This window comes from Callospermophilus lateralis, chromosome 9 (assembly GCF_048772815.1).
Source record: "Callospermophilus lateralis isolate mCalLat2 chromosome 9, mCalLat2.hap1, whole genome shotgun sequence".
Taxonomy (NCBI): Eukaryota; Metazoa; Chordata; class Mammalia; order Rodentia; family Sciuridae; genus Callospermophilus; species Callospermophilus lateralis.
The window spans coordinates 28676459-28704118 of NC_135313.1; the positions used below are offsets into that span (position 1 = coordinate 28676459).

The 27660-nt window shown below is 35.5% G+C and overlaps 1 protein-coding gene and 1 pseudogene across 3 annotated transcripts; one reads left to right on the forward strand and one right to left on the reverse strand.

The window, feature by feature from the left end:
- Positions 1–830: 830 nt before the first annotated feature.
- Positions 831–27512, reverse strand: Fastkd2 (FAST kinase domains 2). 3 transcript variants are annotated; one of them, XM_076865603.2, is made up of 12 exons: positions 27443–27512; positions 25954–26789; positions 23999–24102; positions 23125–23233; positions 22750–22873; positions 22348–22487; positions 20705–20877; positions 8656–8819; positions 7088–7303; positions 6656–6740; positions 4196–4310; positions 831–3144 (listed from the first exon to the last, which is right to left on the reverse strand). In XM_076865603.2, the coding sequence occupies exons 2-12, from the start codon at positions 26689–26691 to the stop codon at positions 3025–3027; spliced, it is 2088 nt and encodes a 695-aa protein (XP_076721718.2). In that variant the 5' UTR covers positions 26692–26789; positions 27443–27512; the 3' UTR covers positions 831–3024. The 3 variants fall into 3 exon arrangements, with proteins under 3 accessions (XP_076721718.2, XP_076721717.2, XP_076721719.2); XM_076865602.2 differs by having other exon boundaries at positions 27357–27508; XM_076865604.2 differs by having other exon boundaries at positions 27464–27491.
- LOC143407177 (large ribosomal subunit protein uL23 pseudogene) lies at positions 15114–15599 on the forward strand (annotated as a pseudogene).
- Positions 27513–27660: the final 148 nt, after the last annotated feature.

Genomic DNA, 27660 nt, shown 5'->3' on the forward strand with positions numbered 1-27660 from the left:
AATAGGAAGATTTGTTAGGTTATAAACATAATTTTCAATTTTTGTATGGTTTTAAAAATAAATTGTTTCATTAGCTACTTTTGTAGATAGTTTGTCAATACTAAATATCAAGAATTTGAAGAACTTATTAAAGTGTCTTGATCAAGAATTGCATGTACAGGACTGGGGCTGTGGCTCGGTGGTAGAGCACTTGCCTAGCATATATGAGGCTCTGGGTTTGATCCTAAGCACCAAATATGAATAAACAAATAAAGTGAAAAATCTATTGGCAACTAAAAAATATTAAAAAAAAAAAAAAGAATTGCATGTACAACAGCCAGGTATGCCGGTGCATGCCTGTAATCAGAGCTATGCAAGAGACTGAGGCAGAGGATCTCAAGTTCAAGGCCAGCCTGGGCAACTGAGCCAGGACCTATCTCCAAATAAAGGGTTGGGGATGTCGCTCAGTGGTAGAGCATTTGTCTATCAAGTGCAAACCCTGGGTTTAAACTCCAGCAACACCTATTTAAAAAAAAAAAAAAAAAAAAAAAGAATTACATGTAATCATTTCAATCACACAATGAAACATCTAATATCTTCCCTAATGCTTCAGATTTTACTGATTCATTTCTTATATAAGGAAAATATTTTTTGCTACCAACTTCCAAATAGAACCCCAAATGTTCTACAGCTAGTACTATGGAAATACTATCTTTTTCCATGTGTGCCACAGACTTGTGGTTTCCAGGGGACCTTTTAAAGATGAGGGATATGTTAATTATCTTGATTGTGGTGATGGTTTCCAAGGCATGTGTATGTCTATCAAAATTTATCAAATTGTGTACCTTCAATATATAAGTTTATTGTATGTCAATTATACTTCAATAAAGCCATTTTTAAAAACATGGAAGGAAAAAAAAATCACAAAGTACATTCCAGAAAAGCTATTTACATTCCATTAGTAGCATATGCAAGTGCTTACATCATTATACCTTCATTAGCATTGCAATTCTTAAAAGAAAACCAAAATACTAATTTGAAAGGCAAAAATATCTCAGATGTTCGTATGTGCACATATTTACTAGTAGACTGCAACTCTCTCTTGTTGAACAGCTCTCTGCCCATTGTTCTTTCATTGCCACAAAAGGAAGAATGCTAACATTAGTGATGTAGTCAAAGGGAAATGTCTTCTCATCTGCTATGTCAATCAGTTCAAACTCAAAGAAAATTACTACTCCAAATGGCAGTTTAAGTATTCATAAATTTGTCCAATTCTCTGAATATGAATCATAATTAACCTCTAGAAGAAACTGATACACACTTAACATTTAAAGAATGAACCCTAGTTTCTCTAATAACAGAATATTCTCACCTCATTCTTAAACTTATAAAGGTTAAATCACTTGGCTAAAACTAGACGATGTCCAATTTGGAACCAGAATCCAGACCACTTGGGATGAATAGCCCTGAAATAGGACGATGCAGAAATCAATGGCATAGCTGAAACTTCCGAATAATAAAATTCTTTGAGCCTTAACTTCTTCATCTATAAAATGAAGGAGGTCACTAAATGACCACTGAGCTTCCTTTTAGATCTAACCTTCCCTAAATGCAGGCTGCATTAAGTTGATAAAACCCAACAGCTGTTGTCTTATTGCTTCAGTTTTGTTTTATTGCCAGCCTGGGGAATCCTCAACTACTTTTCCTGTAAGCCCATGTCAGCTCACATTCAAACCTTAGCCCTGATCAACTATCTGCGTAGCCTTGGTAAATAACTTATCCTCATTCTAGAGACGAGGAAATGAAAGACCAGAGAGAATCCTGAGAGCCGATACACCTCAAAAGGCTAAGACAACAGAGAAACTACACATGAATACTGAGCAGTACCCAGTACCTAGTAAGATGTCTAGGAACTACAAGTCTTCTGTACTTGTGGGCAGAACAATACCAGTTTACATGAAACCCATACTGCAAGCTCCACAAGTGACCCGCCTATTCACCACCATATCCCCAAGAACTCAAATACTGGGTAGACAAGTACAGAAAAAAATATTTAAACTGCAACAAATAATTGAACAGAGACTAAATAGACACAATTGAAAAAATAGTACTCAGGTCTGATTCACAACACACTTCAGCTATATATTTAATTTAAAAGATCTCATAAGGGCTGGGAATGTGGCTCAAGTGGTAGCGCGCTTGCCTGGCATGCGTGCAGCCCGGGTTCGATCCTCAGCGCCACATACAGACAAGGATGTTGTGTCCGCCAAATACTAAAAAAAAAATTCTCTCTCTCTCTCCCTCTTTCTTTAAAAAAAAAAAAAAAAGATCTCATAAAATGATGGGAGAGGTTAAGAGAAAGGAATAACATAAATAATGGCAAGGTATTAGCAACTATGCCAACTATGTACTATCTCATCTGTGTTTCTCCACCTGCAGCACTGGTTGCAAAGGCAAATGCCATCCTTATCATTTTTAACATGCTGCCTCACTAGTTCACATCCTCTACAACTTGAGTACCAAGACCAATTGCTATCTGGCCAACACTTGAATACCTTCAATATATAAGTTTATTGTATGTCAATTATACTTCAATAAAGTGAAGTGATTTGGAGGTATAACACAATATCATAGAACAGTGATAGCAGAAGTACGTATTCACAGATTTCAAACACAAAGACACACCAACTTGCCTATGACACATCAAGACCAACTAAAAATTTGTAGTTCCTAGATTACAAATTTTTTCAAATAGTAAAGCTGGGGAGAAAAAAAATGAAACCTACAGCTCTTGAATTTGTCAAATATCTGTATAGTAGAGGGAACAGGTGTTGGGAAAATGATCCTTCTGGAATTTTTTCAATATATTCTAAGGTACCAGTAATCAACACTTCTGTCATTCTTAAAATTAACTTGAAGAAATGAAGCAACTTTTTCTGTTATAGTGAACAGTCAGGTAAATTTCATTGATAACTGAATTTCAGTCTTTATTAAAGTTATTTTTATAAATGCATATGTCCTAATATGAAAAGGTTGACTTTTACTTTAATATGTGCTTTGCAAATTTGCATCAGCAGAAGGAAGGGCTTCAACTGAATAAATTTTAGTCTTCAAAAATGTGACCACATCTTCCATCTTTAGTTTTTCCAACTCCCACTTGTTGACCTTACCAAAGAAAGAAGAAAATAGTCAGTTTATGAAAAGATAACACACATACACAAAGGAAAAAAACTAATGTAGGGATCAAACATATTAAAGTCAACTGCTTTTTAAAAGCAGTTACCTCATATTTTAAAGGTCAAATGAGATGATAAGCTCAGAATGAGTAAAGATATAACAGTAAAAATTATAAAAATTTTAAAGGCCCTCTAAATGGTATAAAAATTATTTTCTGGGGGGGAATCTTCCTTAGAATGTATATCACCAGTATGAAAAACAAAATCTTAAATAGTAGTACATCAAAAGAAAGAAGCTATCTTAATCTCAGTAATCTGGACAATCTGTCCCTGGATACTAAAGTATGATAATGGAAGATCAAATGTTTACACTTTACATTTTGTGTAGGACAAAACGAGTTGCACTGAGATGGATTCCAAGATTATCATAAATTTATTTGCAAGATTCTTGCTGTTAAAGAAGAGCTGTGTTGCTTGGGATCAAAGGGAAGCATAAGAGGGAAGAAGAGAACCATCATCCCCAAGCTATCCAGGAAACAAGCACTCTCCAACAGCCTCACTGGCCAGGGAAAGCAGAGCTTTAATATTTTTTCTTCCCTGTTCAAGATAATTGAGAAACTGAAAATGGTTTCATGTGTATTCAATTATATAAGAAAAGATATTACTTTCTTATCAAAAAATGATAGTAATCAGCTGAGTAGAAGCCAAGTCATGTATTAGAAATGTTCTTATTAAAAAAAAAAAAAACAGTGGGCTGTGGCTGTGGCTCAGTGGTGGAGTGCTCACCTAGCATGTGTGAAGCACTGGGTTCAATCCTCAACACCACATAAAAATAAATAAATAAATAGAATAAAGCTATTGTGTCCATCTACAACTAAAAAATATATATATTAAAAAATAAAACAAACAACTAAAGCACTTATTCTAATAATGCTCACAATTTCTCTATAGAGTCCTAGTAATCAACTTCACCATTCCTGGTAGCTGTTAGAATGTATAACAGTAATTAAAGAGTGTTTCATATGCATTTTTTTGCTTACCAAGATTACATGAAAACCCATTGCATTCAAATGACGCATTTTCACAGCAAAGAATCCTCTGGGGTGGTTTGAATCCAAACAATAAACAGATCTAGGAACACACAGCACAGCTACTCTGAAAACAAACATAAACAATATGAGAACAGTTATAGAGACCACCATTTACAGTCCTGCTGCCTTGATGCTCTTTGGGGGTTTCTAAGTGGAGCTCTTCACTCACCACAGTCCTTACCATTCCCTACAATCTTAGTCCTTCACCTCTTTCCGTTACTTGGCCTCTGAAGATGCTACAAAATACAAAGATTACTTTGTAAACTAAAACCTTATCATTAATATATAACGAAGTTATCCCTCAGCCATCTTTAAGAATGGCTATTTTTTTGAAGTAGAAATTTTTCAGATATAAAAGCACTCTTTTTTAAGGGTTTCCTGTGTGCTAATCTCTGATCTGAATACAATTATCCAGTAGACGCTCTGGTGGAGGTTAACACCAATGGTAATGCTCTTCTTGTACACACTTCACATACTCTAAAGAGCAATATTTAAAAACCATAACTTAGAGACCAAACACAAAGGAAACCCTAAGAGAAAGGAAAGACTAAAAAACGTAAAATGTGTAAATGTAACAAAAATGTGCAAGGTGTCACTTAATTTTTTCATTGTTCTTTGCATTTTGGAAATGAGTAATGAGTTCATTAGGAGGGGAAAAAATGGGAGGAAAAAAAAAGACATTAAGACTATTGTCTTCTCTATCCTGGCTGCTAAAAGAGAAATTTCATATTTTTAAAGAAATGTTTGCTTCTTCTCTTCTCAGTACTTCGTGCTGAGAACTATACTATTTTATTATGTAAGAACAATGATATACCTGAAAACATAAAATTACCTGTGACTAGGGTTAGAGTATTAATGGTTTGGATATGTGGTGCCTCCCAAAATTCCTATGTAAATATAGAAATATGCAGATTTAAATGATTAGATTATGATATCTGCAACCTGATCAATCCATTCTAGTTTGAATGAATTGACTGGGTAATCTCTAGTTCCAAGAGGCATGACTAGCAGGGTGGGTCACTGAGGGAGTGCCCTGCAAAGGTTCATCTTCCCTGAAGCCCCTTCCCCTTTCTCTCTCTGCTTCCCATCTGTCATGTCTTGAGCAGATCTCCTCTAACACCACCTTCCACCATGTTGTTCTGCCTCACCTTGGAGATCCAGAGTAATGATTTGGCAGACCATGGACCAAATCATTGACATCATGAGCTGAAATAAACGTTTGCTTTTCTAAGTTGTTCTGGTCAGGTATTTTGATCACAGCAATTCTAAACTGACTAACACCAAGAGAAAGCCTTTTTTGAGCAGATGGTAACAAGGGCAGGGAAGACAGCACATGAAAAAATGGTCCAGAAATAGCCAAATGAATTCAGAAAGGGAAAACTTACAGAACTTCATGTGAATGGAAAGGAATGGGTAGATAAGAATTTGAATCCCTGAAGATTTATTTTGCACCTTCCTCTTAATATTTATGTACCTATCCAATAGAATAACAGGATATTTAAATTCCACAGGGTTGACATTCATATCTGACTCATCTTTGTGTGCCCCACGGGGCCTAACAGAGACTTTCCACAAAGGCTGACTGAATAGGGGTGTGTGTGTGCAATGATCCCATGATCACATACATCTGCTGACCAGGCAAGACATTCCCTCATGATATGGCATCATAATTTTCCCAAAGGTACTCTATTTATAATGTGTGAGACAAAGGAACAACTTATGATTACCTTCGATGGGCTCTGCTTCGTATACAACACAGCTTAATTAAGAAGTTAAGGTTTCTCTACTTTTGAAAAGGTCTTGGTGATAGAGCAAAATATTTAGTAGGTATTTGATTTTTGCAAGTGATAGAGCAAAATATTTAGTAGGTATTTGATTTTTGTAGGTATCTATAGTCATTATTATTATCTTCTCAGAAGTTTATACTGCAGTGATAGTTTCAATTATTTTAGCTTCAGAACATTTTTTTTAAAATGTCTATTTTGGTAAGTGACCTAACTCCAGTCCACTGTATTCAACAAAATGCAAACATTTGCACCTAAGCAACAGATTTAAGGCTAAGAAGTCCCATGATCCATTGCAGGCTCCATACAAATGTAAGGTCATGGTATTATGATATTTCACATGAAGTCTTTCGGAATTAAGATTTAAATTCAGAAAGTCCAGCAAATGAGCCAGGCGCAGTAGTGCACATCTGTAATCCCAGCAGCTGAGCCAGGAAGATCATGAGTTCAAAGCCAACCTCAGCAAAAGCGAGGGGCTAAGCAACTCAGTAAGACCCTGTCTCTAAATAAAATTCAAAATAAGGCTGGGGATGTGACTCGGTAGTGGAGTGCCCCTTAGATCAATCCCTGATACCCTCATCGCCCCCCAAAAAGAAAATCCAGCAAATGAGTATTGGTAAGCAACCTTTGCATATTTGTAGCAGAAGTCACATCAATGTCAGAAAATGAAAGCACTTGGCTCCTGTTAGTATCCATTCTGATTTCAAAATCTGAAAGAAAAAATTTGATATTAATGTTGCAACATTGCTCAAAGTGATTTTCTGTTTGAAAATGTGTCTAACACTAATAATATCATTAATGATAATGATAGCTAAACATATTGAGAGCTAGCCATGTGCCAAACACTAATCCAGAGACTTCGAAAATTTGCTTTATTGGCCACAAGAATCTTATGAGATGGGTACTATTATTATTGTGCTTTTGCAGATAAGTAAGACACAGAGTAAGAATCAAAGGCAGGTCCAAAGGCAACACTACACTGCACTGGACATGCTGCAGTAAACTCCCCAGCCTCTGAAAGAAAATAAATAAAATTAAATAAAGAAACTTCTCATACCAATATGATAATTATGTGGCAACTGCACATCTTTGGAGAAGTATCCTTCACCACCTAGAAGGCTAGTTAGTGCCTCTGTAATCTCTGCATTCGGGCGAGGTAGTGGTGATGGCTGCTGTGGTAGTGAAATGTCTATGGCCTTCTGATAAGGAGTGTCATCCAGTGTTAAACAAGTATCAGCAATGTGAAGCTTATGAACATTCCTCTCAATGTTACCTAGAAAGAAAGAAAGAAAGAAAGAAAAGAAAGAAAGAAAGAAAGGGAGGGAGGGAGGGAGGGAGGGAGGAAGGAAATGCATCATTATGAAAAATATTAATGCCACATTTTAAAAATTACACTGCATCTATATTTGTAATCAGCTTTCTTATTATAAGAACTCTATCAATGTTGCCCTACTTTCCAAGGCCTGGACCAGTGCCCTGTACCTGTCCATGTTTTAGGCCTTAAAATATCTTTAGAAGTGATTTAGTCTAAACTCCTCATTTTATAGAGGCAATATCCAAGAATGTTAAAAGAAGCCTGATGTGTAATTAAAGGCAAAGTTGGGACTAGAATGAAGGTTCCCCTGGCTTTAAGGCTGTTTCTTAAATATACTATTTTGGGATTTTATAACATTGTTTTTAAAAGGATTTCAACTAACTTATTCTCAGATACATCATCAAGGTTTGTATGTCTATCCAGATCTTTATTTTTCTTATTTAAAAGCCAACAATTAATTTGGTTCTAAAAATAAATTCGCTAATTTGATAGCTATTTAGTTATTTATTCTAACAGGCTGTGTCCTCCAGGTCACAAGTAACCAAATGTTTACAGCTATAAGGATTGACTTAAGTGGCTTTAAATGTGACATGTACAGATTAGGAAATGCAAACCACCTCTGATCTAGGCATAAAGAACAAATGGAACATTCAGCCTTTGTATAAAAGCATACAGTGTAAACAAAAAAGTGTAAAGCTGATTGAGCTTGGATCTTTAATGTCCCCAAAGGCCTACATGCTAAAGGACTAGAGGTCATCCTGTGGTGCTATTGAAAGGCAGTGGAACCTCTAGGAGGCAGAGTCTAGTGGAAGGAAGTTAGAGCACTGGGGTGCCCTTGAAGGTCACTGGTACTCTGGCCCCTTCCTCCCTCCTTTTCTCTCCTGCCTGGCTGTCATGAGGTAAGCAGCCTTCTCCATCATGTGTTCCCATCATGATGTACCATGCTGTCACAGGCCAAAGTGACACAGCCCAGCAATCATGGACTGAAAACTCTGAAACAGGACCAAAATAAATGTCTCCTCCTTATAAGTTGATCTTCTTAGGTCTTTTTGTCATGGGATGGAAAGCTGACTAACACAACGATGCCACCCTTTTTCTTCTCTTCTATACACAGCCCCTGTCACTACAGGAGGCTCAGTGGGTTTGCTGGTTTGAGCACTGAGCTTTAACTTCACCATTATCAGTCCTTTTCTCAGGAACATCTGTTCTGCACATTTAACTCACACTGCTCTGACTGAAACCCCATTTGGAATCACAAGGTAGACAGTGGTAGTGCCTTCTTTCAGTCATTATTTGCAACAACGTCCTACCTGATGTCAGCAGCTCACTGATCACATTCTTTTGGAAAAGCTGGTTAACAGGGGCCAAGGGGAAATAATTCATCACACAAAATGAACATATTGCATTCAGAAGGTTTTCAGAAGAGATGTGATGAAGACAGCCGGTCAGAGCACTAGCCATAATTTCCAGGAACCTTTTGGGGAACAAAGAAAAACCAGATTTCAAATTTACATAGAAGGCACGGTTATGGAAGACCTACTTAGCTGCTATAGAACCAGCATCCTTAAGAAATCCAAAGTAAAGAGAAAAAAAGCAGGCTTGTAAATAACTTTTTACACACAGTTTGGGACAGAGTATGTGTCAACTTGCTGTTGCTATTGTCTTGCACAAAAAGTGTTTTACATACTTTCATTTAATTCCTATTAAAACTCTATGGGCTATTATTACTATTACCCTCATAATAAAGATGAGTAAACAGGCTCAAAGAAGTTGAGGAATTAGTAGTATATGAATAAACAGCTAAGAAGTAGCAAAGACAATATCAGAACCTAAATTGTCAATATCCACAGCCTTTTAATCATTATATTAGATTTTCTTTAAGGCTGGACCACCACTGCAGTTTTGTAATTAATTAAAATTCCCTAGCTATCAAGTTTTCTTTCTTGAGTTTCAAACCCAAGAAAATATTCTGGGTTAAAAGAACTGTAAACTAAGTTTCCCACCCAGAGCTAATATTATACAGTATAACAAAGAATTTTAGCATCAGAGAGGAAAGATCAAATTTCGGTGAGGTTATTTACCCAGAGTGATAATACTAATAAATGGCACAGATATTTTTTGAGCCCAGGTCAGTCTGACTCTCAGGGAATCTTTTATCTGTATCATTATGTAAGAAAAAAATAAAATACATGGAAAGTACTGAGATAGTACAGAGGAAAAAAAGTAGAGTAGCATTTGGGAGAATTTGAACAGGTAAAAAGATGAGAAAAGGGAAGATCAATTGAACGAAGTCCTAAAAATGTACGCTATTTCAGTGTCAGTGAATAACTAGTGAGAGGAAAGCACAGAGTAGGGATTCTTACGATAAGGGCAAATATGCCTAATTAACAATGCAACTGAAGGGCAAATGTTTAAGATCAACTGAGAGATCCCACAGACCCAGCTGATTGGGTCCAGAAGGAAGGGAGGCATGGTAGGCTAGGAGAGGTATAGGCGTTACAACAAGACAGAGAAATTAAACAGATCTTACAGAAAAAAATGAGACATCATTATTAAACTGATGGCTGATTTCACTTGGATTGTGCAATCCAAAGACAGGTAGGACAGGGTAGGGCCACAGATGATGAAGTCTGGAGACTGGGTAGTGATTACTTCTGTATCTTTTCTCTCCCTCTCTCCTCACCTGTACCCTATGCTTTCACAGCCCCAAGCTGTGTGCTGCTTCCTCACATGTTCTGCTGTTTCTTTCAGGTCTTGCAAACACAGTGCCTTCTACTCAGCATGTCCTTTCCTGCTTCTCTTCCCCTATGATCTCCTATACATCCAGCTTTTAAGACCAGCTCAGATACCATCTCTTCCTGGCAGCACTGAGTACACATTTCCTGTATGCATCTCTATCACTCTATTTTTCATGCTATATTTAACTGCCAATTTAGATGTCCAATTTATCTATTACACCGAATCCTCTGGTGAGAATGACTGTCTTATTTATCTTTTTGCCTAACTATCCAGGTGCTTGGTAAACATTTAATGGCTAAATGAATAACTAAACTTAGAAGAAGAGACAGAAGGAGGAGCACATTAGTAGACAAGGATGAGTCAATAATTATGAGCTCACTCCAGAATTACTGAAACTTGAGACACTTCAAGATGTACAGTGAAGACATACAAACCCCAGAGATAGGTTTGGAACTCAGAGTACACTAACAACCAGAGATGCAAATCTGGGATTATCCATAGGGTGGTAAATGCAGATCAAAAGAGAAGAATCCAAAGGATCAAAACAACACGGTATAAGTGGTAAATATTTTCTTTCTTGAGTTTCAAACCCAAGAAAATATTCTGGATTGAATACATCCCTTCCGCCAATAAAATGATTAGTGTACACAAAAAGGGCATTCATTACGCTAAGTCAAATTTGGCACCACCATCTGACTCAATTCCTCTCTTCTAGTCAATGTCTTTCCAAATGCTTAGCATTATGCTGCTTCCATAGCTTTGCCACCCCTGTCACTATCTATTCTCTTTCCTTCATAAAGCATTCATTTGGTACCCGGCACCTACTGCCTTCCTAGATGTGTCCTCCTAACTAGACTAAGAAGGGAATACAAACTTCTTTTTTATGTCCTGAGAGTAGAAAACTCAGGCAACTGCACATTCATGACTGACTAACCTTGATCTATCAACTGCACTTTGGCTGTTCCCTTTCTCTAGAGAAGAAATGTTGAGATGGGAGACTAAGGGTGAGATCAATCTCAGCACTATGGACACTTAGTTGGATGGCTCCTTGGTGTAAGAGGCGGTCTATCCTGTGCAGAGCAAGACGTCAGTAGCATCCCTGGCCTCTACCCATTAGAAACTTCCTCCAGTCATGATAACAAAATGTCAAAAAATGTCTCCAGCACTGTTCAATATTCCTTTGGAGGCAAAACCACTTCTAGTTAAGAACTACAAGGTTAAATAAAGGCAGAGCAGACAGACAAAAGGGCAATATTTATAATTTGCTTGCTGTACTAATTCTGTTCCTGCTGTTTTATTGAGTTTCATGGCTTTTTTTTTAAACCTCTATTATTTTCCCTCTATTTCCAATATAAAATTTTATTGGACAAAGTTATCTCTTGGGCTGTGTAGAGTCAGCTAAAAAAAAAGCTCTCTAAACGGTCAGTGCTTGTTTTCTAATCCCAAAGAATCTGTGGAACTGTTTCTGGAGTTTTAACTACCACTTAGCTGGATACCGTTCATCTGAAATGTCTACGGGATCGCCAGGAGCCAGCCTCATAAGAAAAACGAGCAGGGAAGTAGATGAAGGATGAATCTGGATGAAGTTCAAGACAACAGGAACCTGGTTCTGACTCTAGAGTGCTTGCCAACTGAGAAGCAGAGGCAGATTAATTGACAAACAACTATAACTATGTGGTCAAGGTTCTAAGAGATCTGTATGAGACATGGCAAGCATCTGGGCTCTGAAGGAGACAATTAGGAAAGCACACAAAACGTGGTCTGAGCTGAATTTGTCCACTTGCTATAGAGCATGGTGGCCAGTTGCTTTTTAGGTGGCTCAGTATGACTTTGTTGATTATCTGCCCACATCGGGTAGATATCTGTCCCAAACCCAGCTGGATTTTGTGGGTAAATTTGAATAAGAAAAAAACAACATGATAGAAGACAGTTGTAATCAAGCCAGATGACGGCAAAGGGATTGACTGTGAATACTGCCATGAAGACTTTTAGAACTGCGGTAGTGTGTTCCTCCAAGAGCTGTGACCTAAACTCTATTTTAATTTTTAATCTAAAGATTACTTTGGATATTGGCCAAATTATATTCTTATGTTGTAGACATGTATGAATATGTGACCAATCCCACCATTATGCACAATTATAATGCACCAATTGAAAAATGTGGAAAGAGAAAAAATAAAGATTACTTTGTGCCAGGGATTAAGAACCTGGCATGAATTTTCAAAATGACCCAATGCAACTACAAGTAACTCAAGCCCATTTTAATAATGAATAAGTCAAAGCATAGATAAATAACTTGTCAAAAGTCAAGTAGTTTCTGAACAGCAGAGCTAGAATTCAAACATAAGAAAGCTATCTATGCTTTTAATCGATCTTCTAACAGATGACATTTTATATACATATCTAGTTTTTAATGACTCCTAACTGTTCGAGAGAGAAAGAAAGATCTAAAGAAAGAAAAGCAAAGGCATAAAACAACTTGTAGAACCTAAGAAACTGTTACATGTTTGTGGTTAAAATAAAAGAAGATAATGCAGTAGCACAGACCAAATAAACTATAGTGGAGTGAGTCAGCAAGATAGCAGAATAAAAAGGTCCAGCCCTAACTGCCCCACAGAAAAAATGATTTAACAAAAATATATAGATCAGAAAGCCCTTATGAGGCTTTATGGAAGTCCAGAATCCAGTTAAGACGTTGTAGTATTTCAGATGCACACAAAACCAAGAATAGCTGCATGGACACAGATAAGGAGAGCAATTTCTTTGCATGCCACCCCTCCTGCCAGCAGGCACAGCTCAGCAGCATAAGAGATTACCTTGGCCTGCAACTACTCCCATGGAGCAAAGAGTGGTGCATGCACTGAATGTGCTGGACTTTTAGCATATGGACCAAGGGACTGGTTTCTGTTTGGTCTCATGTGAGGTACTAATGGAACCAGACAGTTCAGATGCCTAAAGGCAATTAAGAACAAAGGAAAAAGGGTATGTGACTTTCTACACCCAGCACACCTCCACAAGATTGAGAGAAGGTACAGAAGACAAGGCTTCATTCCAGGGAGCAAGGGAGAGGAATGGAGCATGGCTCCAACCTCACAGCTTTCAGTATGCTGAGGTGTCAGTTTCTATCTTGCCTCGCATCTCCACGTCAATACAACAAGCACAATTCAGAAGCCAAGGAGAAATTAAGAAGAAAGGAAAAGGGATTGGCGGTTTGCAGCAGGCAACACAACTCTCCAAGATTAGGAAAAGGGCTCATCTCAAAGCTACTCCACAAGAGACAGGAAAGGAATAAGGTATACCTCCAATGTCCTAGCCTGCTGGTCAGCAGACATTAGAGGAAGGAAGAGATCATGGCTTCCTAAAAACAGTAGAACTAATAACTATTTCTAATTAGGAATCTATGTATACAGAGAAAAGGTTGATGATACTCCATATTCTGTATCTGGACTGACTGGTAAGGGTCTTTCCTTGACAAAGCCAGTCTGTAAAGACAGGAAGATGCAGTTGTTTCTTTAAATGTGTAGACATGGATGCACAGCTATGAGGCACAGAAAGAATCAGAAACATGGCAACAATCAGAGGAGCACAAAAAATCTCCAGTAATCAACCCCAAAGAAATGGATATTCATTAGATAACTCACAAAGCATACAAGATAATTGACTTAGAGAAGTTCAGTAAATTTCAAGAGGACACAGACAAGTAAATAAAATCAGGAAAATGATACATAAAACAATATGAGGACATCAACAAAGAGATAATAAACCTCAAAAATAAAGCCAAAGAGAATTCTAGACCTGAAGACCATAACACCAATGACATGACTCCCTGGCTGCCAAGCAGCACTGCCAGTCTGCTGGACCCTGCTAAGCAGTGGCAGCAGAGTGGTAAAACAGTGAAGAGGCAATCCAGGTGGACAACAGCAAAGCAAGCACAGTCTGCAGCTGTGTGGGGCCTGCCATGTAGGTAAAGCAGTCCTGAAGTACCGCAAGCCAAGGTAGGCTGACCTGTCACCCTTTGAAGGTCAGGCCTGGGCATGACACGATGCCTGCTACAGAAGGCCACTTCACGCGGCACAGCATCGAACTGCTAGCATAGACCATTCCATGACCTCAACCTTCTTAACCTGTGGTAAGAAAATGGCAGTGGGGCAGGCCTGAATGGAAACCAGGACTCAAGAATTGACTAATAGTGTTAATGTTTCCAAATCCTAATTAACATAAATTTGAACCAATAGCAATGGTATTGAACCAATAGCATTCTTTCAAACTCTAATTAGCATAAGCTTAGACCAATAGCAGTTACCCAGTGCTATATAAACCCCTAGACTAGCACTTGTGGGAGAAAAACTGCTATTGGGTCCTCTCTTGCATTGCAAGAGTTTTGTTCCTGTATCCTACTCTTAAACTCACTTATCCTAGTCTGTGGATTTCATTCTCTGAATTCATGAGACAAGAATCCAGAAAGAATTAGAAATTGATGGTGAGCTGCTGGGTTCTGCTACAACATTGGACGGCATGACCCACCATTAAAAGCAGCAAGACTACTCAGCTGCAGAGGCCTGCAACTTTATGCAGACCCCACCCACCAGCAGAATCAGAGAAACTCTGTTCCCACCTGCCAGCAGCTGCAGGGAATCAAACCTCTCTGGTTTCACCTATACTGAAAAATTCACTAGAGAGCTGAAAGCACATTTGAACACAAAGAAAAACATCAGCTAATCCAAACACAGGTCATTTGAAATTCTCTAATTCAAAGGGCGGGAGAATAAAAATGTATTAAGAAAGTCTAAAGGACTTATGGGACATCAATAAGCACACCACAATTGTATTTAAAGAGTTTCAGAAGAGAGAGGGAGGAGCCAGAAGTTCATTTAAAGGAACAGTACCCAAAACCCCTCAAAATCTTGGGGAGAATAATGGATGTCCACACTCAAAAAGCCCAAATGCCTCCATTGGACAAACCCAAAGAAATCTATATCAAGACACAATGTAATCAGATTGTCAAGTCATAGGCATGCGTACCACCATGATGGTGCTGAAAGCTAAGAAGGAAGCTCCTGCCCCTCCCAAAGCTGAAGCTAAAACAAAAGCTTTGAAGGCCGAGAAGGCAGTGTTGAAGGGTGTCCACAGGCATAAAAAGAAGAAAATCCACAAGTCACCTACCTTCCGGCAACCCAAGACAATATGGCTCCGGAGGCAGCCAAAATATCCTCCGAAGAGCGCCCCCAGAAGGAACAAGCTTAACCACTATGCCATCATCAAGTTCCCCTTGACCACAGAGCCAGCCATGAAGAAGATAGAAGACAACAACACACTGTATTCATTGTGAATGTCAAGACCAACAAACACCAGATCAAACAAGCTATAAAGAAGCTCTGACATTGATCTGGCCAAGGTTAACACCCTGATCAGGCCTGATGGAGAGAAGAAGGCATATGTTTGACTGGCTCCTAATTATGATGCTTTGGACGTTGCCAAAAAATTGGGATCATCTAAACAGAGTCCAGCTGTCTAATTCTAAATATACCTTTTTTTTCAACATTAAAAAAAAAAAAACCTCAAAAGGCAAAGACAGAATTTTGAAAGAAGCAAGAGAAGAGTATATCACCATATACATATATATGGGAACCTCTATAGAACTATCAGAGATTTCTCGGCAAAACCCTGCAGGCCGGAATGAAGTGGGATAATATATATATTCAAAGTGCCAACCAAAAACCAACTATTCTTGGGATAATATCCCAACTATCCTTGGGATAACAGCCCTTCAAAAATGAAGGAGAGACAAAGATTTTCCAACAAATGAAAGCTGAGGGAGAATATCACCACTACGCTTGCCATACAGAAATGCTAAAGGGCGTTTTTCTAGTTGAAATAAAATGACACAAAATAGAAATACAAAAGTGTATGAAAGTTGCTGGGCTACAGGGTACATGTCTGTAATCCCAGCAACTCAGGAGGCAGAGACAAAAGAATCATAGATTCAAGGCCCACCTAGGCAACTTAGTGAGATCCTGTCTCAAAATAAAAAAATAAAAAAGGTCTCAGAATAAAAGCTCAGTAGTAAAGTGCCCCTCATTTCAATCCTCAGTACCACAAAAAGGAAAACTATATACATATATATGAAAGTAGAAAACTCACCAAAGGTAAATATATAAAAATATAGAAGATTATAATATTGTAATGAATAGTATGTAAACCACTTTTAATTCTAGTGTAAAAGTTAAAGAATAAAAGTATTAAGAGTACTATAATTATAAAAATATATTAATAGAATCCTACTAAATTGAAACATCAGTGGGGGGAAAAGTGTACAGTCTTTGTATGTGATTAAAGCTACTATCTTATATACATTGCTACAGTGATGTTTTATGTAAGACCTTACAGTAGCCAGAAATAAAATACCTATCAAGAATACACAAAAGAAAAAAAAAAGAATAATAGCACATATCCAATTATAAAGGAAGACAGCAAGAAAGGGAAAAAAAAGAATTACAAAATGGAAAATAATGAAATGACAATAGTAAGTCCTTCTCTTAATAATTAGTTAAATATAAATGTATTAAACTTCCCAATAAAAAGACTAAAGTAGCTAAATGGACTAAAAAAAATAAAAATAAAAATAAAAAAAACAGAACCCAAATATATGCAGTGAACAAGAAACTCACTTTAGATTTAAGAACACAAATAATCAGAAAATAGACTGGGAAAAATATATTCCATGCAACAATAGACAAATAAGAGCAGGGGTAGCCATATTTGTATCAGACAAAATAGATTTTTCAGTTAAAACCTCTCATAATAGACTAAGAAGGTTATCATATAATGATAAAAGGGTTAGTTCATCATGAAAATACACCAATTATAAAATATATGGATTCAACATCAGAGCACCCACCTATAAAGCAAAAACTGACAGATCTGAAAGGAGTAATAGACTGCAGCATAATAACCTTACTTTGAATAATGGACAGAACATCCAGAAAGAAAAGCAATAAGGACATAAAGAACTTGAACAATGTTATAGGTTAAATGAACATAACAAATACATATAGAACATATAGCACCAGAATACATTTTCTCAAGCGCACACAGAACATTCTTAAGGACAGTTCAAGTGTTATATCACAAAAAAAAAGTCTTAAGAAATTTATGAAAACTGAAATCATATCAGGTCTCCTTTTAAACCACAATGGGATAAAAATCATAAATTGGTAACAGAAAGAAGTTCACAAATATGTGAAAATCATACAACACACTCTTGAATAACTAACTAGTGGGTCAAAGAAGAAATCAAAAGGAAAATCAGAAAATATTTCATCAAAAACATGAACACAAAAAATTATAGGATGCAGAAAAAGTACTATAAAAAAGGAAGCAATAAATGCCAACTAAAGAAAAGAAAGATCTCAAACAATTTGAATTTATACCTCAAAAAGCTTAAAAAAAAAGAACAAACTAAGTTTACAATTAGCAGAATTAAGATTATAATAGAAATAAAGGAAATAAAGAATAGAAAAAAAGTGGCAAACCTAAGACTTGGTTTCTTGAAGAGGTTAACAAAATTGACAAATCTCTAAGGAGACTAGCAGGAGAAAAGAAAAGAAGATTCAAATGAATAAAATCAGTTTTGAACAAAGAGATATTATAACTAATGTCACAGAAATAATAAGATCATAAAAGATTACAAAAAATTACATGACAACAAATTGGATAATCAAAAAGAAATAGATGAAGTCCTAGAAATATATAAAAAGTCTAAACAGGTCAATAAGGAATAAAAGACTGAATTAGTAATCAAAACCTCAACAGGACTGGGGTGTAGTTCAGTGGCAGAGCACTTGCCTACCATGAGTGAGGCCCTGGGTTTAATTCTCAGCACCACAAAAAGAAAAGAAAACAATGAAAAAGCCAGGACTAGAATGGCTTCACTGATGAATACTACCAAATATTGAGAGAAGAATTAATACCAGTCCTTCTTAAATTCATCCAAACATTTGAAGAAGTTGGAACATTTCTAAATTCATGAGATCAGCATTACCCTCACACCAAAGCCAGACAAACAGCTCTACAAAAAAATCACAGGTCAATATGATGAACATAAATGCAAAAGTCCTCAACAAAATACCAGCCAACCAAATTCAACAGCACATTACAAGTTCGTATACTACAAGCAAGATTTATCTAGGTATGTAAGGTTGGTTCAACATACATAATCAATTAATGTGATACACCAAATTAACAGCATGAAGGATAAATATCACACAATCATCTTAATAAAGAAAAGAGTTTGAAAAAAAAATGAACAGTCTTTTCTGATAAAAGATCTCAGCAAATTAAGCATGGAAGGAATATATCTCAACATAATAAAAGTCATATATGAAAAGCCCATAGCTAACATCATATTCAATGGTGAAAAACGAAAATCTTCTCCTTTAAGATCAAAAACAGGACAAGAATGCCTACTTGGAGCAATTAGGTTAAATAAATAAATAGGAAAAAAAAGAAAAGAAAGAAGCATTCACCTAAGAAAAGAAGTATTTGCTTTATTCCCATGCAATGAACTATCCAAAAAAAAAAAAATATATATATATATATATATACATACACACATATAAAAATCAATTCCATTTATAATAGCATAAAAAAAGAATAAAATATTTAGGAATAAGACTAACCAGGCAAGTAAAAGACTTATGCACTAAAAACTACAAAACTTTGATGAATTAAAGACAACATTAAGTAAATAGAAAGACATCTCATGTTCATGGATTGTAAGACAATATTTTTAAAATGTCCATACTATTTCAACATGATCTACAGATACAATGCAATCTCCATCAAAACTCCAACAGCACTTTTTACAGAAGAGAAAAATATAACCTTAAAATTCATATGGGAGTCACAAAATTGCCAAAGCAATTTTGGTAAAGAAAAACTAAGCTGGAACCGTAACATTTTTTGGATTCAAAATATATTACAAATCTACATTAATTTAAAAAAACAGTGTGGTACTGGCATAAAAACAGACAAGGGTGACTAGAATGAACAATGGAAAAAGCATAGTGTCTTCAATAAAAGTGTTAGGAAAACCGATATCCACATTCAAAATAATAAAATTAGAACTTTATCTTACACTATTCACAAGAGTTGACTCAAAATGGATTAATAATTTAACCTAAAATCTGAAACTCAAAAACTTGTAGGAGGAAACATGACAGGAAAAGCTTTATGACACTGGTATAGGCAATGATGCTCTGGCTATGATACCAAAAGTACAAACAACAAAAGCAAAAACAGACAAGGAAGTCTTCTGCATAGCAAAAAAAACAATCAACAGAATCAAAAGGCAATCTATATATAGAGAAAATATATCTGATAGGGGGTTAATATAAAAAATATATAAGGAACTCCTACAACTCAATAGCAGAAAATCAACATGATTTAAAAAACAAGCAAAGGACTTATGTGGACATTTTTCCAAATGTAGACATATACATGATGGACAAGCATGTGAAAAGATGTTCAATATCACTAATAAAATCATCAGGGAAACACATTTCAAAACCATAATGAGATATCATCTCATACCTGGCTATTATAAAAAAAAAAAAAAAAAAAAAAGAAGATAAATAAAGCAAGGTTGCAAAGAAATCAGAACATCTGCAAACTATTGGTGGAAATGCAAAATGGTGTGGCCACTATGGAAAACAGTGTGAAGATTCCTCCCCAACTTTAAAGTGGAACTACCATATGATCTCCAATCCCACACCCAGGTATTCGTAAAAACTGAAATCAAGATCAAAAAGATACCTCCACTCCCATGTTCAATGTAACATTATTCATAAGAGTAACCATATACAAACAATCTAAATATCCATAAATAAAGAGATATCTTTATATCTTTATATACATATACACAATGGAATAAGTCTTAAAAAAGGAGAAAATTCTGTCATATGCTGCAACACACAGGAACTTGGATGACATAACGCTACATGAAATAAACTAGTCACAGGACAAACAGTACATAATCTCACTTTTTAGACACCTAAAAAACATCAAACTCAGAAAGAGAATTGACTGGTGGTTGCCGTAGAAAAGAAGGGAAGAAAAAAATGGGTCAGCTTTTGTTCAACAGGTACAATGTTTCCATTAGGCAAGATGATTATGTTTTAGAGATCTGCTGAACAATACTGTGCTTATAGTTAACAATACTGTGTTGCATACTAAAAATTTTGTTAGAGTGTAGATCTTATGTTGTGTCCTAAAAATAAAAAATAATAATAATTAAAAACTCCCAATTTCTCAATCAAGCTTTAAAAAAATGAACTATGAATTTAGGAGCTGAAGGAATAAACTGAGAGTTCAAAATGAAAACGCCAATATTGAATGAACAAATATAAAGAACCAAGAAACAAGCAAAACAAAGAACAACAAAAATAAAACAAAATTATGTTTAACTTCATAATTGAGTAAGAAACACTAGGTTTTATCTCTTGACATGCATGATGGCTGTGGATATGTTCCCTTGTGGTAACTGATTAAACATTTGGTTGGCAATCTTTTCTGTAAGTATGCAATATGACAAAAAAGAGATAAAAAGAAAAAAGTACATACTCTCTGTCCTGGGAATCACAGAAATGATTCAGAGAAGAATATACATGAAGAATAGAGACAATGCTCCTCAAGCTTAAGAATGAAGGATCCTCTACTATTTTCTTCATAAACAAGTCCATCAAACCAACATGTCGAAATCCAAAGTTTTCAAATAAAAGGAGGAGAAAAAGAACCTTAAAAAGAATTGAGGGGAAACTCATTAATTAATAGGCACATTATGCTACTAGTAATTTTTTAATCTCAAAAAAAAAAAAACCAGAAATGTGCTGTCACACAGAATATTCCCTAAAAAGGAAAAATTATCTTTTCCTCATAAAATCTGTTTCATTAGTTGTTGAATGAGATATCAAGTTAATAAGCAATCTCTTTTTATAAGTCGAGAATTAGGGCATACAATGATTTCTTTACTTCTTATTCCATTTAAAAACAAATTCTTTCTAACATGGATTTCATACTACTGATCTGAAAATTACTTTTAAATACACCTTTTCTAGAGTTTTTCAAAATGACCAACTCAATCTTGAACTGCTCCCACTTCCAAACCTAAATACTTCCTAGTTTCTAATACATGTGATAACTAAAAAATTTCTAAATTTAATAGTAATTTCTAAAAGAATGGAGCAATATTATTAAAATAAAATTTCCAGTTTGCCTCCAATTTCTTTTTTGGTCTTTATCACAACAATTACTTCTCTTTCTGAAATCAGTTTCATAGTAAATTCCATATTCATCTTACTCTCCAAAGTAAATTGAACCTTGTGGTCCACCATAATTACCACCTACTTCACTGGAAAAAGGAATTTCTGCTAGCTTGATTCATTTAGATGTGTATGTTATTAAACACCACTCTTAAATTGAAACTTTTACTCAGAAAGAAACAATGGACATAATCACTAAGTAATAACATTTTATTCTTCAAAAACTACATACCTGTCATAGTACCCATCTCTATGTTTTCAAAATCTAACAAGGAAGATGTATAAACAATGCCAAGTATCTAACTAAAGTACCATTCAACCTTTTGAAAACCAAGTAGAAGAGAAAACTTTGGATTTTTGGATTTTTGTTTCACATAGAAATATGATTAAAAGATCGAACAGGAGGGGTAGAGTTGAAGCTAAGTGGTGAAGCATTTGCCTTACACATATGAGTCACTAGGTTTTCTCCTCAGCACAACACAAAAATAAAGAAATAAAATAAAGGTGTTGTGTACATCTACAATTAAAAAATAAAATATTTAAAAAAAAAAAAAAAAAAAGATTCAACAGGAGCAGCTCAGGAGGCTGAGGTAGAAGGATCCTGAGTTCAAAGCCAGCCAGCCTCAGCAACTTAGCAAGGACCTAAACAATTTAGTGAGACCCAGTCTCCAAATTAAAAAATTATAAAAAGAGCTAGGGATGTAGTAAAGAACCCCTGGATTCAATCCCTGGTACCAAAAAAAAAAAAAAGATTGAACAGTATATTAACAAATAACTGCTAGACAGAAATAATAAAGAGCTTATTTTTCAAAAGCCTATTTAGCACTGAAATATTCTGATATCTTAAATGGTACAAAGCAGAAAGAGAAATACTTAAAATGCTAAATAAACTAATATTCTTCTCAAAATTTTCTGAAGTTTATTCTCAACTGATAATATACTCACTTGTTTTAATTTCCAGATTTCAAAAGTTGTAGCCACATAATCTGCTATTCCCTTGAAGAGATCTAAATTCTGGTATCGGAGGTCTTTGCAGGATTGCAATATGCTGATCAATATTTTAAAAGGACATCCATGGATATTATCTTTAAGAATGAGTTAAATAAACAACCAAAATTACCAGTTTTGGATATAAGATTCACAATGCTCAATACTTTTGTTTCTTTAGGAAAAAACAGCAATGTATTTTGTCAAAAAACAACACTACAAGCAAAAATAAAGTTTAGATATAACCATATATCATATTTTCTTCATATCAAGATAAAGTCTTAAAAACATAACATATACAATTTAAAACAGTAGGTAAAATGCTACAAATCATAAAAAAAAAAAAAAAATTCCTCTTACCTATGACCATCTTACTGCATTCATTCAGGAGTATAACAGAACGGTGATTCATAGCAGCTAATACCTCAAACATGCGTTGGCTATTCAAAACAGAAAATCTGTCTAATTCTTTCAAGGCTTTCATCTAAAAAAATAATAATAATAAGTTCATATTTAATTTATCATTTGTAGAAAAATAAACTTTTATTTTTAAGTAAAAAGGATGAAGTTTAGAAAAAATAACTGAAATAGACAAGTAAATATGTTAATTCACTTTAGCAGAGCCAAACTCAAACGCATTGCCATGTCTTCCTAAAAAATTGACTTTAGGAAGTGATAGCAAATCATAAGACTTTTCTCAAATCTTACCCTTCTAGAGAAAATTCAGCTATTTACCTCCAATTTCCTTTTAAGAGCAACTGGTGTATCCTTTCCAATATATTTCATCACAGTTTGTAAAGTAAAGACACGTTCTATTTTCCAAACCTGCTGATCAACTAGTATCCTATAATTAAACACAATAAAAGTTATAATCCTAGAATCTTTAAACCAGAACAGAAATCTTAAAATTTCATTTGGTCGAGCTCTCCCTTCCCACAGGCAAGAAACATGAAGCCCATAGACATGAACCTTTCTATGAGAGTATAAGTAGTTAGTAAAAGATCTAGAACCAGTCTAGCCCCACTTCCTCTCACATTATTACGCTCTTTATTAATGAGCAAATCACATCAGGAGATTATACTGGGATATCCTAGGAATAGCCAACAAAGATATAAAATTAACTATTATACTCATTAATCTATGCCATTAGATCAGTTGCATCGATTTTATAAATCCCCTTTCAAGCTGAGTCAATGTCATGTAACCCCTACACAGTGCCCAAATAACCATTCTGAATTGAATATACATGTCAATCTTCCCCACTCCATATTGGTACTGTTTTTTCATTTTTCATTTTTTCAGCCTTTTTGTGGTGCTGGAGATAGAATTTACTGCTAAGCAAGCACTCTACTTTCTTTTAAAATACATTAATTTAGAATTCAATGTCGCCCACAATTTTTTATATGGTAAACCCTAAAAAAAAAAGGTATTATTTCTAACTTTATTTCATACAAAGTCAGGATTTTAAGTTCAATAAAGAAGTAAAGACTTACCAACAGTGCCTTCCCTCCCTCTATTCTCCTGCTCATTTACATCTCAATTTTTAATTTCCAGTGTAAGAGGAAGAACAGAGAAAAACCACATGAAGAAAGCATAAGAGAATTCTCACCACAATCCTGCTCGAAGAACATGCACATTCTTGCATGGTTTCATTGCCTCTAAAATAGTTGACAAAATGGAAAGACATCTCTCATCACACTCATTGATACGTTCCTATTGAAATATAATTAAAAAACACTAAAGATGATGAGCATATAGTACTATCTCCGACAAGCAAAACCACTGACCTGATGTCTTTAAATAAAGGACTAAGTACAAAACTGAGTCAATATAGTCAGTCAATAATAAACATCTTCTCTGGGAAAGAAGACATCATACTTAAGTGAATTTACCAAATAACAGATGCATATTCTTTTATGCATATACATTTTTATATTTAATTAAATGACAATTTCTATCAAACATTATTTTTACCTCTTCTTAGGACCCAAGACTATCATGAAGGCAATATGATACAGTAATATAAGACCTACTGAAGTACACAGAGCAACTTTCTCCTTCTTAAAGACCCTTAGGAGGCTGTGTTCTTATAATTTATCTATCCTTTCCTGAATATCTTTCCTGAACCTATTAACTTCAGTTGTAAATCTCCTGCCACATTTTACAACCGCTATCTGGGTCTCAGGGAGCCCAGGCTCCAAGAATCCTTCCTTGAGGTCTCTTTATTTAGGGTACTAATTTTGATTCCAGAAATGGCAGTGAGCATAATTTGGAAAATGAATAGTAAGAAAAAAGTTGATCTGGTACTCCACAATTTAATCACAACTACCCTATATACCTCATAAGGTTAATTATGATCACATTTGAGGAAATCAGGACAAAAGAGGTACACTCTTTGCTAAAATTATATCACTAACCAGTTATAATGTATTGAGTCAGAACCAGATAATGATAAAAATGAATAAGTCTGAAAGGAAAAAAAGATTTTGTTACCATGAGACAATCTGTGGTACTCCATCAATACCTGCTCTGAAAGGAAAGTCTATCTGGCTGTGAATGAAGGGCAAAGTCATTGATGGCAGTGAGACATAATCACACATACAGATATTCTGACTCCAAATATCCATGGCTTCTACTTCACCAGTGTAGAATACCTGTCCAAGATCTAGTACCAGTAAGAGGATCACTGACTAGGTAGGGTGATTTATTATAAATCACTTTTAAGTAACTACACAAGAAACTAATATATAATCTACCAAATAAGCATGGATATTCTGTGGCTGAAATAAATATATATATATACAAATAAAAATTAGTTCTTAATTGAAAACATAAGGAAATCACAGTAATGTAGAAAGTTAAAGTTAAAAACTCTCGTACACCTATGAACCTAATTCTTGAATTCCACAGCTAGATAACATATGTGTCAAATTATCTTCAAGAACTTCTTTCTTTAAAATAAACATTATTTTATTACTATAATTTCAGTTTAGAAGTCTGAGGTGTTTACAAATTATTAAAAAATATATCTTCCCCTCTAGATTATAAGCTTCATGTGTATTAGGAATCGTGTTTTATATCCCCACTGACAAATGCAACAACTTGTTGACAACTAATATATGTTTATTACATGAATAAATGAATCTACCAGCTGTGTGACCTTAGTCAAACAGCTTAATATCACTGGGACTGGTTCCTCATCCTCAAAATAACATTGATCCCATAAGGTTAAGAGGATTAAATAAATTATATAAGTAAAAGGGAAAGATGCTGAATAAACATCAGTTCCCTTCCCTTCTCTCCTTCCTTCAACTACTCAACCTTTCTTTGTAAATCTTGCATCTCTCCCCATTTTAGCCTATTCACAACACTGGAGAAAGTAAAGGGGGCAGACTTTCACAGATTTCCACATCAAAAGAAATGACCTAACTTAAGGTCTCTAAAAAAGAAATGCAAAAATAAATGATTGATCTCTTTTGGTAGCTATACATCAATTTCCCTCCCCATTCTTTTGAGATATGATAAACTGAGTAAAAACACATTTAAGTCGCCCTTAAATTTTACCTGGATAAACCTCAGCAACGTCTGTACCAGAAGAGTATTCTGAGGGACTCCAAGCTTCACTATAGCATGAAGACTGAACAGTAGGTGGTCATAGTGCATAATCTTGGCTTCTCTTATTGTTTGTTCACACAGCTGGTTAAACGCAGGGTGATTAAACATCAACTGCTTTTCAAAGTGTTTCTGGTCATCGGACATCCTTTTGGCAATTGTCCACATTGCTGACAAATAGTTACTACTAGGAAATGTAGGTGCTTTGGAAAATATATCTAAAACATCACACAGGGAATTACATTCCTCAGACAGTTTTCTAGAGGTCACAGGGGTTGGTTTTGTTCCCTTGGTGAACATATCTTCACCAGAGGCCTCATGATGAAAGTTTACTTTCTTCAATCCATTATCAGATGTACCAACAGAGACAAGAGAATGTGTTGAGTCAACAGATAAGCTTCTAGAACAAAGTAGTCTGTCAACTTTAAAGACAGTGACATTGCACAGGTCTCTTGTTTGAAAGCCACTATATCCTGATTTTAAAATGAATGAACCCTGAAAGAGATATCTAATGGATGTTTGCATTCTATTATGAAAGTCATTTAACAGAAGTTTTCTTAGCTTCTGGTTTGAATGAGCATTTTTTGGTGTGCAAAATCCCAAAGAATACTGCCTCAAAGTTCTGCTTTTTGAAACTGAAGTACTGAGTTGTCTGAGGTTCCATAGAAAGGAACTTGTTTTGTTGTTCATTTTGCTATCCACCGAAACACTTTCAAATGGGTTTAAAGTTGCCAGTATAAAACAAAAGTCACTCCTATTAGTGAAAGAGAACACATGCTGTTGTTTTCCTGTAAGGAACAGAGTAAAGGAAGAAAGAAAAATTAAACCAATCTTCTATTTAAATAAACACAATACATTTAACAGAGGCTAAGGTGGGAACCTACCAATCCAACAGATTTACATTTAAAAGGTAAAACTAATTCACCAATACAGGCGTCCCCCATTTTTACCACAATGTGTGCATTGTTTTAAAGTACTCAGGGTCAACCACTTTAAAAACAATTCTTGCAAAAACTAGCTTGAAAAGAAACAGAAAAAAAGAAGAAGAAAAAAGATTTTACATGAAAAGTTCTTCCATAAAGCTTCCTCTGCGAAAGAAATTTGTGTTAGTACTGCCTTTGAAATATCTTCAATGGAAATAAAAAGTTTAACTTTGATGGATACTTTCCAACATGATGCTTTAGCAACGACAGAACACGGCCTGTTAATAATACTGACTTGGACAAGTTGGACTTGCTCGGGACAGGAAGCAGGAAACAAAAATGATGTGCCCCACGCTTGTAAGATGTCACTCACCGGACCCCACAACCCGTGTCAACGTGCTCCTGCAGCTGGGATACCCAGCACTAACCTACCTCCTTAAACTCACTGCCGAGGCTACTCCTCAGACCTTTCTTCGTAGGGCAAAAAGTCTAGGGTGTTATACTGCCGGTGGCCCCACCTGTGCTCGTCCTCCAGTCACCTTATAGCAGAACCCGTGCCACTATACGGAGGCCGCCATGACAACTTTGCCGACAAGCACGCGAATCGCGAGATTTTACGGATTCCCTTACAGGTCAAAAAGGATATGTTCCTGGCGGTTGCAGAAAGATATGTTTGGAGAGGGGAAAAAAAAAAAAAAAAAAGGCTACCAAAAAAGAATGACTAGTTTTATTGAAG

Bases quoted from the DNA above. Each gene is read 5' to 3' on its own strand.
- Fastkd2 (XM_076865603.2), bottom strand. From the start codon at position 26,691: ATGAACAACAAAACAAGTTCCTTTCTATGGAACCTCAGACAACTCAGT. The intron at 20,878-22,347 runs GTGAGTATATTA...ATTCTTTTTAAG, and splicing joins AAATCTGGAAATTAAAACAA to GTTCTTTTTCTCCTCCTTTT. The intron at 3,145-4,195 runs GTAAGCAAAAAA...TTCTTTGGTAAG, and splicing joins TGGGTTTTCATGTAATCTTG to GTCAACAAGTGGGAGTTGGA.